General features: G+C 44.7%; 1 protein-coding gene across 1 annotated transcript in view; it reads left to right on the forward strand.

Moving 5' to 3' along the window:
* The first annotated feature begins 560 nt into the window (after positions 1-560).
* Msp300 (Muscle-specific protein 300 kDa) overlaps positions 561-12,710 on the forward strand; it is a 589,230-nt gene continuing 577,080 nt past the window's right edge. The window contains exon 1 of the mRNA XM_068229229.1: positions 561-1,787. Coding sequence (XP_068085330.1) covers positions 1,049-1,787 — 739 coding nt within the window. The 5' untranslated portion in view covers positions 561-1,048. The remainder of the gene's footprint in view (positions 1,788-12,710) is intronic.

Raw genomic sequence — 12,710 nt, forward strand, 5'->3', positions numbered from 1 at the left:
CTCCAATCAAATGCGCGGATTATATCTAATTTAAGGCCACAGCCGCTTCCTTCGATCGTCCTTGTCAAAATTACTCTATGCAATTCAAACTCCAACTAAATGTTTGAATGGGCATTTCCTTTGCAGATTATATTTATTTATAAATTACGCTTTATGACACTTTCAGTAGAGCTCCGTGGCTCAGGGGACAGCGTGCCGACCTCTGACTGCTGAGTCCCGTGGTTCCAAATCCCGGTCACTCCATGTGAGATTTGTGCTGGACAAAGTGGAGGTGGGACAGGTTTTTCTCCGGGTACTCGATTTTCTGCGTCATCTTTCATTTCAGCAACTTACTCCAATATAATTTAATTTCATCTGTTAGTCATTAATCAGTGCTCCAGAGGAGTGGCACAGGCTTCAGCAGCCGGCACAATTCCTATCCTCGCCGCTAGACAGGGCTTCACTCATTCCATTCCTGACCCATTCGAATGACTGGAAACAGGATGTGGATTTTCAACGCTTTCAATGTCTGCAATTTTCGGCCCTATGGCATTCTACGATAGAGTCACAACCATAGGTGTAAGTAACGTAATTCGTGTCGTCTTGAGATGCTGCAGCTCATTTTAGGCACACCCCCAATGACCGTTATTAAATTTCTGTCAGTACTGGGAATCGAATCCGGGCCCCCGGGAACGACAGCTAATAATGCTGACCGATACGCTACGGAGGAAGACAACCATAGTTCTAATACGCATTATACTTTATTGATAAAGACAAGGCGTTATTACAAAAAATTAACACTTCAGTAGATATCAAAATCTAGAGAGATATTTTTTTTCGAAATATTTTATACTTTGCCAAACAATGAGCGCGGTCTGTCTGCCGAAGTGACAACAAGCCAGCAGCATGCCATCGCCTGGGCTTGCGCGCATGTGGAGTCACGTGACCGTGCGGGTAGCCTAGCCGACAGGGACAGCGAGACGAGGCGGCCCGGCAAGTTGCGTTCAGTGTGAATCAAGCTTTCCTTCGTAGTGCGCGCAAAGCAAGAGATAACTTTCTGTAATGAGACATGGAGACGCCGCCCCCAGATGAGTCGGGCACCGGCTCTCGGAAACTTAAAGACCGCGTGTCTTTCTACGAGCAAGTGTGGAGCGGAGGAGAAGGTCGACGTCGGGGCGATGAAGCCGGGCCAGGGTTGGTGGATGTGGCGGAGATCGAGCGGAGACTCCAGGAGGAACAGAGGAAGAGAAGGGCAGAATCTCCTGCCAAACTGGAGCAAGTGAAGTTGCGTTCCACCCCAGTCACTTCACCCCGCAGTGTGGCCAGCGGCAGTGGTAGTGAGTCCTTCGAGGAGACCGTCGAGCGGATGGAAGAAGAGGGTGACCTCTACGGCTCAGGGGCTAAAGTGGTCAAGTTTGAGCGTATCACAGTCCACCGTTCCGTCAGAGAATATGCCGCCCCTGGACCTGCCTCTGAGGGCAGCGCCAGTAGGACCCCCTCAGAGGAACGTCTGCTCCAGGACGACTCGGCCTACCACACAGTTAGCCAGCCCTCCGCCAATGGGGTGTCCAAGTCATCCTCCATCACGTCCCTCGCCGGCCGCTTCCCGTCCGAAGAATCTCTCAGACGAACACCCTCCAGAGAACAGCTGTCCGGAACAGGCTCCGGGGAGTGGGAAACTGGCCCCAAACATGGTTCCCTCGAGTGGTACTCCGAGTATCGAACCCAGAGCTTCCAGAACATGGCAGCACGTCTCGAGTACGTGAGAAGTCGATCGGAGTACGACACCCACATTGCCGAGATCAAAGGTACAGTGCAGTTCTGTTTTATTTCCTTACTCCTAGCACGTGATTCGTGTCACGTTTCTTTCTTCAGTCTCTGATATCTCTAGATATAAAATTAAATGTCTGCTTGTCTGTCCGCCTTCCGAAACGACATAATGTCTAATACAATTTCATGCAATTTTTCACAAACATTCTCAGAGGGAATTGTCACATAACTATGTTTTATTTTATATTGACCTGAAAATGTCCACTGCTACTGCTGAAAGTGTACAAAACTAACCCGTCAAAAACGGGTAGAGCAGCCAGTTTCATAATAATGTAATTTGATTTAGAGGAGCATGACAGCCGAGTGGCGATGTCAGTAGCTTCTCAACAAGGTGGTAGCAGTTTTGAATCCCGGTCAATGCATCTGAGATTTTTCAACAGAAAAGTTTTTTTTTTCCTTTTTGCTAGTTGCTTAACGTCGCACCGACACAGATAGGTCTTATGGCGACGATGGGACAGGGAAGGGCTAGGAGTGGGAAGGAAGCGGCCGTGGCCTTAATTAAGGTACGGCCCCAGCATTTGCCTGGTGTGAAAATGGGAAACCACGGAAAACCATTTTCAGGGCTGCCGACAGTGGGGTTCGAACCTACTATCTCCCGAATACTGGATACTGGCCGCACTTAAGCGACTGCAGCTATCGAGCTCGGTAAGAAAAGTTTTGATACGTCCTCGGGGGTCGAATTCCACCCAACAGTGTAGGTCTCGTGCCTTTTGCTAATGGATTTCTTTCCTGGAAGACATCGATGTGCTGAAAATGTTGTCCTGTAGCAATTATTTTATTTGCCGGTAAATGTGCCGGCCGAAGAAGGCCTTAAAATACCACCGGGCTGAGCTAGAATCGAACTCCCCACGTTATTGCTCAGAAAGGCAACATTTTCTTTCTTCTTAAGATGAAGTTAAAGGTTAATAACTCTAATATTTTAACTAATATCCATATTTACTCATAGTTTCTAGAGATCGCTTTTCCTTCATAGAAAAATTCTGAGCGACTGAGCCCAGCCATCTCAGTCTGTTAAAACATGTACGTTATGATGCGAATATTTAGAAACAAAGTCTGGTCGTTGCTCGTAACAATTTATAAATTAAATCTTTGTACGAAGACATGCGTACTAACCGGCTGCGGTGGTTGGCTCACACGATGCGAATGAAGCAGGGTGAGATAATTAGCAGAATTTATGTATAGTCGACCGTGGAAGTCAAGGGGGCAACAGGTGATTGTAAGAGACAATAATTGAAGTTTGTATTTCATTAATTAAGAGGTGTCGAATAATTAGAAAGAACTAAAGTGCTACTTGCTAATCGAGGGTTAGAGGGATGCTTAGTACACTGAAGTTCCTCCGACAATTCAGCCTCTTGCCGGCACCTAAAAGAACTATACGGGACAAAATTTCCGCTCTTTGTAGTCTTCGGATACCATAAGATTACTCGGTGGGACATACGACCAATAACATCATTATTATTATTATTATTATTATTATTATTATTATTATTATTATTATTATTATTATTATTATTATTATTATTATTTTAACTTTTTAAGCACAATTTGCTTTACGTCCCACCAATACTGATGGGCATTATCGGGACGATGGGATAGGAAATGGCTAAGAGTTCTAAGGAAACTACCGTGACCAAAAGCAATGTAAAGCCCCGGCAATTGCCCGGTGTAAAAAATGTGAGACCACGGAAAACCACCTTCAGCGATGCCGACAGTGGAGTTCGAATCCATTATATCCCGAATGCAAGCTGATAGCTACATGACCCAAAGCGTGAAGCCCCTTGCTCGGTATGATGATGTATTATTATTATTATTATTATTATTATTATTATTATTATTATTATTATTATTATTATTATTGTTATTATTATTATTCATTGAATTTAAATGCATTGCTTCGCGGTTTTCTCAGCCTCGGAAGGTTGTAGCCAAACAATACAAAGCTTCATTCAGAATAACTTGAACATCACTTGTTGTACACGCCCTGTGTTTAGCGCATGTTGTGGAGGCATATTCAATTCACTTGTTGCTCTGTTATATTCGGGGCTAACGATCTTGTGGTCATCAGTCGCCTTGTTCGATTAATGTTTTAAAAAAATGTTGTCGGGCTTGAAATGGGTAACAAATCCAGAACCTGTCGGAAAAGAATGAAGTAGACACCGACCCCTCCTCAGAAATTATACTTAGAATTCACTTCGAAATTATCGTTCCTAGACTAATATACTGTCTGTTTTATTATGAACTCTTCTTCTCCTTTCCCATATAATATTTCTGTTATAATTGGTCTTTGTTCCCTTTGCAATGATTCTTGAAATAAAATTGCATTAAAAAGAACTTATGTAAAGTATCTTGTGTCCACACTGATGAGAGAGAATTTTTGAACAAAATGCTGTAGCGTGGCCGCTTTGAGTGTAGACTGGTTTGTTACGGATGCTGTATTGCAAACGTCCTCCCTGCTGTTGCATTCAATTAATTTGGAACTCTCAGGTAATGTGTATTCTGCCAGAAATGTGAAGGTTACCCGGGTTCATCTGGCAAGACAGAAGGACAAGGACCAAGCAAATCTGTCGAGTTATTGGAATGCAAGTTACAAGCAGATGTATTTTGAATGGCATTCCTCTCATGTTAAGTGATTACCTTTCCAAGAAAGGATTGTTAGTAGTCACCACTGGGCGTCTCATATTCCCCGGTGTCCTTCCGCGAAAAATTAAGACAGTCTTCTGTGAAACATTGTTTCGCTGACGTGTTTCACACCACTGCGGCACCCAGGCTAGTGGTGCCCTTGAGCGTCATACAAAGAAGACACGCGGGAGATATTGGGACGATGGGTGCTAAATTTCTCATTAACACAGGCGGGTTTTCGATTAGGTTGGCACACGTAAGGGTTAAAACTTGAAAGGTTTTGACCGTGGCTTTAATCAAAGTAAACCTCAGACCTTTGATTTTTTAACATAAAGATGTTTTATGGCTGGGCGTCATCCGAAAATTTCTGTAACGTGACGCGACAAAATGTGTGACAGAAATGTAACCATAGCAACCGTGCAGGCTGTGATGTAAGATATGGATGGATGGCCAGACAACGTTACCTAGCAACCGTGCAGGCTGTGATGTAAGGTATGGATGGATGGTCAGACAACGTTACCTAGCAGCCGTTCAGGCTGTGATGTAGGGTATGGAAGGATCGTCAGACAGCGTCACTTAGCAACCGCGTAGGCTGTAATGTAAGATATGGATGGGTGGTCAGACAACGTTACCTAGCAGCCGTGTAGGCTGTAATGTAAGATATGGATGGATGGCCAGACAACGTTACCTAGCAACCGTGCAGGCAGTGATGTAAGATATGGATGGGTGGTCAGACAATGTTATCTAGCAACCGTATAGGCTATGTCTTATGGCTGATTCGCATCTGTAATTAGCAGTCATTGATAGATGGTCATGATCGGGAGATATATTTATGATCATTTGATTTTCGCAAACTGGAAAGTGGGTCCTTTTTTGAGTATACAAGTACACAAACAACCCCTCGTAACACTTGTCAATAGGGGGTGGGGAGTAGGGTGACCTGATACATTGAGGAATGAAGTTAAAGGTAGGTCTCGTAAACCTAATATTTTCGGAGTAGGTAACAGAACGATAGTTGACCAACGAAGGTCGTATAGGTGTTCTGAAAGTCAAGTGGAAGCGCTCCGAAGCGTCCTGAGATTCCCCTTTTAATCTCTGCTTACGGTACGTAAGTGGTAAACCATCCCTGATCACAAGTCCGGCACTCGGCGTCTCCTAAAACCATCCACGGAGTAGTTGGTGGGATGTACGAAGAACATTATATACCGCACCTGTTTTCAGGGGTGTTCAGATATTTTCCCGGCCATGGCAAAGCATACTGGCGTGGTTCGAGCCTACCACCTACCAAGTGCAAGCTTACACTTGTACAGCCGTGTCGTGTAGCTAATTTACTCACGAGCTTGGAAGAACGAGTACCAAAAAGAATGAGGGAAGGGGGGGAATCGTAGAACTACACGAGGAGATAGAGATTACAAGGCAACCACGAGGTGCTCGTAGTGGTGGTGGTGATTAATGTACAGCTATCTTCTATTAACATTTATCAGAGGGAAAAATGGAACGGACCCGGCACTTCGAAAAATGAAGGCATTGGCGAAAGAAAGACAAAGGTCCCGTAGGGCTTGAAAATGAAGAACTCCCTACGCCTCGACAGCTAATACCATCTGCCTCACTATCTTATACGAGTTTCATCAGGCTAAAAGTTGTCACCAGAAATAATAATAATAATAATAATAATAATAATAATAATAATAATAACGAGAAGTAGTAGTAGAGAATCGAAATAACAATATCCATGAAAAGTCAAGCTAACTGAATCTCGCTTTTTTTTTTTTTTTTTTTTTTTTTTTTTGCTTTACGTCGCACCGACACATATAGAACTTACGGCGATGGTGGAATAGGAAAGGATTAGGAATGGAAAGGAAGTTACGGCGACTTTAATTAAGGTATAGCCCGAACATTTGCCTGGTGTGAAAATGGGAAGCCAGGGCTGCCGACATTGGGGTTCGAACCCACAATCTCCTGAATGCAAGATGACAGTAACGCGAGCCAAGCCACTCATCCATTTCTCTCACTCCCTTGTGGCAGGCTTCTCTCAGTCGTTTCTCTTGTCCAACCTTCCTTGATGGATATTTGTGCCCTTATACTTCAACAGTACCGTGTTCCCGAGGAGCAAGGAGTCCTTGATGTTCACAATCTTATGACTCTTCACTTTGCTCAGACTTTGCTCACCCCCTCCCCTCATCGATCATTTTACGTTCAGAGAGTCCGATGATCTCTGTTTTTGTCACATAGAACAATAATCACAACCACAAGCTATTTATCATGAAGCGCTATGGTGGAGTTGGCTTAACTGATGATGTTACCTGAACTCTCAGCACAATGTATCTTCGTTTTCATCTTGTATGTTGATTTTAGATATTCCCTGCAAGATATACATGTAATAACAAGATAAGTACACGCTGCTATGTCAACACTCACAGCACATGGCTCTACTGTTTACAGCACACTGCAGAACACAGTAAGACAACATTTCCCTCAAAAAGGTAGCCTTGTATTCCATCTGACGCCCACATATTGATATTGACCAGGACAGAACAACACCTTCTTGGGCACCCTGACGGGAAGTGAAATGTAAGGCCTCCTATCATATTTCGTAATCTTCATTAATAATAATAATAATAATAATAATAATAATAATAATAATAATAATAATAATAATAATAATAATAATAATCGCATGAACTCGGCTATCATTGCCAGGCGTTTGTAATTCGATGCCAGTTACGTTGACTACGCGTCAATTATGATGTTTTGTTTCACGTAACCGAATGCTAGAAAAGCGGCGTCTCTTGGGCGATTTAAGACTGAGTTTAAATTCATTTTGCCGGGTAAACACCAAATGTGTCAGCAGACATCTTTTACATGCCGACATCACATGTATGTCGAACAGACTTTTACAGGGCGATCGGAAACAACGTGAAGCGGGTACATGAGTGTTAGGGGGTTGATCACACTGATAAGTAATTTGAAAAATATGCGTCGGTATCTCGCGCTGTTGTCATTTATTCATCTGGTGTAGTTAGCCAATCAGATTGCTTCGGAGAGGACTGCAGATGGGCTTTGCGAGGCGATGTTGCTAAATCTGCATGTGGCTTATGACCGGCTTGAGAGCGCCAATAGAAATAAACTCCTCCAGGGGAGAGACTTGAACAAGGACCACCCTGCTGATAGGCTGGGCCCATAGCAAGTGGCTGAAACCCACGGTGTGTTAGTGTTTGATGTTCATTCCTCAATATGGCTCTCAAGTCCGACCAAGCTACGTGCAGATCTGGCAACACCGCCTTCCAAAGCCCATTTGAATTTGCCCGCGAAGTGATCTGATTGGCTAATTTCAACAGCTGATAAAATAACAATGGTGTGAGATATCGACGTATCTTTTTTTCAAATTACTTCGCGGTATGACCAACGTTCTAACTAATACACTCGATTCACGTTGTTTCCGACCACTCAGCTACACGAAAAAGCATAGAATCATGGGCATGTCTTTTTGCTTAGAAGACGAGAGACCGAGTAGAGATTGTTTGGTAGTTCCCCTCTTAGTAGCCTCTTACAACATGCAGGGGTACATATAATTCACACTTTCACTCTACCCGCAGGGGAGATAAGAGTTCCGATGTAGGATCATGAACTACATGCAACAATATGGCAGCTGATTTAGCACACAATGTTATGACCATAAATATTCGTAAAAATTGCGCTGCCTTCGCTGGCGTTACCGCGTGTAAGGGGCTTTGCTGTCACCTAGACGAAACGCCAGTTTAAATGAAATGGCGTATTGCCGGGAGTGTCCGAGGACAAGTTCGGCTCCCGAGGTGCACGTCTTTTCATTTGACTCCCTTAGGCGACCTGCGCTTCGTGATGATGAAATGATGATGCAGACGACACATAAACCCAGCCCTTGTGACCAAAGGCCAGCACGCTAACGATTTAGCCATGGAGCCAGACAACGCCAGTTAAAGGCAGTTTCCATGGCACCATTTGTACCTACTGTATATAGAAGGCAGACGGTAATATGGCGAGAAAGAAAATGACGAACTCCGGTTGCCATGGTTACCACAGTGTTGCTTTTCTGTCCACGCAAAAATAATGACGCTAATCATATACAGTTCACAACAATCATCTGCAGATCATTTCCTTGTCGCGGCAGTCCATTTACGAATGTTGTACGAGATTTTGAATAACTTCTGTTCATTTATTTGCATCAGTTTATAAGCGCTCGACGTAGAAATTTTGATGTCATCATCATCATCATCATCATCATCCGTTTACCCTCCAGGTTCGGTTTTTCCCTCGGACTTAGCGAGGGATCCCACCTCTACCGCCTCAAGGGCAGTGTCCTGGAGCTTCAGACTCTTGGTCGGGGATACAACTGGGGAGTATGACCAGTACCTCGCCCAGGCGGCCTCACCTGCTATGCTGAACAGGGGCCTTGTGGAGGGATGGGAAGATTGGAAGGGATAGGCAAGGAAGAGGGAAGGAAGCGGCCGTGGCCTTAAGTTAGGTACCATCCCGGCATTCGCCTGGAGGAGAAGTGGGAAACCACGGAAAACCACTTCGAGGATGGCTGAGGTGGGAATCGAACCCACCTCTACTCAGTTGACCTCCCGAGGCTGAGTGGACCCCGTTCCAGCCCTCGTACCACTTTTCAAATTTCGTGGCAGAGCCGGGAATCGAACCCGGGCCTCCGGGGGTGGCAGCTAATCACGCTAACCACTACACCACAGAGGCGGACAATTTTGATGTTCTGGTATAATTTCCAAGAATCAATTTCCGTTATATCGGTTCTGGAGCAGAAAACGTTTGCACAGAGGCATTATCAACAGTGCGTAGGTCACAAATGCATGACTGTCAACTTGGAATGCAGCAAATCACTTTAGTCCGGCTCCATTGCTAAATTCTTAGCCTGCTGGCTTTTGGTCACCGAGGTCCCAGGTTCGATTTCCGGCCAGGTCGGGGATTTGTTTCTGTTCGTCTTAAATGTATAAGTTCAATTCATCAAAGTCGATTCATAATTAATTATCAGAAACATACAAAACATTGTGAATTCATAATTAATAATCAGAGAACATACAAAATTGTAGCTGGCTAAATACTCGTTAAGACCGAAAACCAAAATTTAAAAAAAATATCACGTTAGTGTTAATTCCGTACACGTGAGTAGCTCATAGCTAGGCAATGAAATACAACGAAGTTTAATATCACGAAAACCGGAGTTTGAAACCTGTAACTCATAAATGCATGACTGTCAACGTACTCCAAGTTCATTCAAAACAAAAACAAGCCCCATGGCACTACAGCCTTGACCTACCAAGCGACCGCTGCTCAGCCGGAAGGCCTGCAGATTATGAGGTGTCCGCACGACGAATCCTCTCGGCCGTTATTCTTGGCTTTCTAGAACGGGGCCGCTATCTCACTATCAGATAGCTCCTCAATTGTAATCACGTAAGCTGAGTGGACCTCGAACCAGCCCTCAGGTCCAGGTAAAAATCCCTGACCTGTCCGTGAATCGAACCCGGGGCCTCCGGGTGAGAGGCAAGCACGCTACCCCTACACCACGGCACCGGCCCAAGATCATTCGTCATAACATATTTGTATTATGAGAGAATGTCCTCCTGGCTGCCGCCGGTTTCACTATTGCCGTAGAAAAGAAGAAAATATCAGTAAAAGCCTGTACTGCAATCAGACAGCTCACATCAACATTGAAGACCACGTTACAGTGCGACAAGGCTCTATCCAGTCTCGATACGGTCACACGGGAGCTACAGTACTTTTTAGAATCGCGTAGCTATAATTTGTTTACCTAGTCCTTTCTTAAATAATTTCAAAGAAGTTAGGAAGTTGATCGAACACTCCTTTGATGAAAATGAAAACCTACAACCTGTTTTCCAGTCATTGGCCGGGTAAGGGATGTACTGAATGAAGCGTATATAGGCTATTAGTACGATGGGGTCGCTACTCCCAAAGTGATTTATTAATGACTGATAGATGCTATGAAATGAGAATGGAGAGTGTTGCCGGAATGAAAGATGACAGGGAAAACCGGAGTACGCGGAGAAAAACCTGTCCCGCCACCTGTTTGTGAAGCACAAATCTCACATGGAGTGACCGGGATTTGAACCACGGTATCCAGCGGTGAGAGGCCGACGCGCTGCCGTCTGACCCACGGAAGCTCAAAAACACTCCTTTCAAAAATTATGCAAATCCTTTTCCTATAAACGAATATTTACCCCAATGTGTCCTCTTCGATTTCAACTTATTTTCCATATTGTGATATTTCCTACCGAGCAAGTCACGTAACTATCGGTTTGTATTCGGGAGATAGTTAGTTCGAACCCCACTGTCGGCAGCCCTGAATATGGTTTTCCATGGTTTCTCATTTTCACACCAGCCAAATGCTGGGGCTGTACCTTAATTATGGCCACGGCCGCTTCCTTCCCATTCCTAGCCCTTTCCTGCCCCATCGTCACCATAAGACTTATCTGCGTCGGTGCGACGTAAAACAGCTTGTAATTGATCGTTAATCTTCCAGTGAAGAAACGTTCTGAGCTTTCCACATCTCTTCTCCATTTTTTGCTATTTGCTTTACGTCGCACCGACACAGATAGGTCTTACGATGACGATGGGACAGGAAAGACCTAGGAATGGGAAGGAAGTGGCCGTGGCCTTCACTAAGGTACAGCCCCAGCATTTGTCTGGTGTGAAAATAGGAAACCACGTAAAACCACCTTCAGGGCTGCCGACAGTGGGGTTCGAACTCACTATCTCCTGGATGAAAGCTCACAGCTGTGCGCCCCTAACCGCACGACCAACTCGCCCGGTTCTTTCTCCGTTCTCCATACTTATCCTGATTACAAGAAACAGGATGGAAATCTCAAAGTAGACACCAAACTTAGTAGATGCTGGCGCTTGATCATCACTTTCTACGTCCAAATCGGACTTTTTGTTCGTTTAGTGTAAACCAGTGGTACGATCAGAATTACACGATCACGATCTGCAGAAGACCATGCATTTTAAACACCGAGGGTCCTTTGCACCTCAAATTTCGATACCACTTCTGATATCCGAGCAACGCATCTTGGCTTAAGCAGAGTCCTCTGCGATGAAAAGATGCCTCAGCATCTACGTAAAAACAAAGATTGACAGCACCGTGGTACGCCCAGAAGCAGAATGCCGCCCATTGAGGAAAGGACATGAGCACCTCTTCATTCCACGGAGATGAAGATGATTCGATGGACTCTAGGACTGGCTCGTTGTGACACGCGAAAAATGCAGACCTACGGCATATTTGGCGTTACTCCAATTGTGGAATAAGTAAGGGAAGCTCGTCCCCATTGGTATGGTCACATAATGAGAAGGCAGGACTCCAATTAGACCCGGCTGGAATACGACTACGTGGAAGACATTAAAGCGCTGGACCGATAACATCCGGGCCGACATGCTTGACATTGGCTTAAAACCTGATGATGTCAGTAACAGGCCGAAATAGGGGAGATATAGTAAAACATCGGACCTCGTACGTCGGGATAAACGCTATGAAAGAGAGAAAATGTAACGCTAGTATTCCAGAAATCAAACCTGGCCATTGTATCTTGTATCATAAAGGAATGTCCGAGAGAAAACAATTGCTCATAAACGATTAATAGGCTCTTTAATGGTACAGTCACTGCCAAGGTCCAGAGCTCAACGACCTTGAAAGCTCGGCGAATAGAAGAGATAACAATTCACGTTTCAGGTGGAAAGAATGAACAAAGTTTCTTTTAAGTCGGTCAGTTTCTCAGACTTTACAGGCAGTATATAACATTACTTGCCATTTATGAACGCAATCACACAAATCTAACGACATCTCTCGGTCAACTTTCTAGATGTTTTGTAACTGCCCCAGTGCTCTCCATTGGTGAAATACTTCCTGTATCCAACGAGCTAGCCGTGCAGTTAGGAACACGCAGCTCTGAGCTTGTATTCGGGAGATAGTGGGTTCGGACCCCACTGCCGGCAGTCCTGAAGATAGTTTTCCGTGGTTTCCCATTTTTACACCAGAAAATGATCATACATCTACCACGTTGGGCAAGCGTTGACTTCCGGACCTGCATTTCCAACTTCTGTGCGCCCTGCTCCAACACCAAGCGATGTTCCTTTGCAATTTCCACTTCCTCCTGGTATTTGTCCTCGGATTCTTTTATACGTGCCATGACACATCTCATGCTATCCTTCAGATCCTGTCCCATGGTACGCTTCACTCCCCCAATTATTAATAGCACCGCAATCACTATCGCTGGGAACGC

Source organism: Anabrus simplex, chromosome 9 (assembly GCF_040414725.1).
Source record: "Anabrus simplex isolate iqAnaSimp1 chromosome 9, ASM4041472v1, whole genome shotgun sequence".
NCBI classification, from domain to species: domain Eukaryota; kingdom Metazoa; phylum Arthropoda; class Insecta; order Orthoptera; family Tettigoniidae; genus Anabrus; species Anabrus simplex.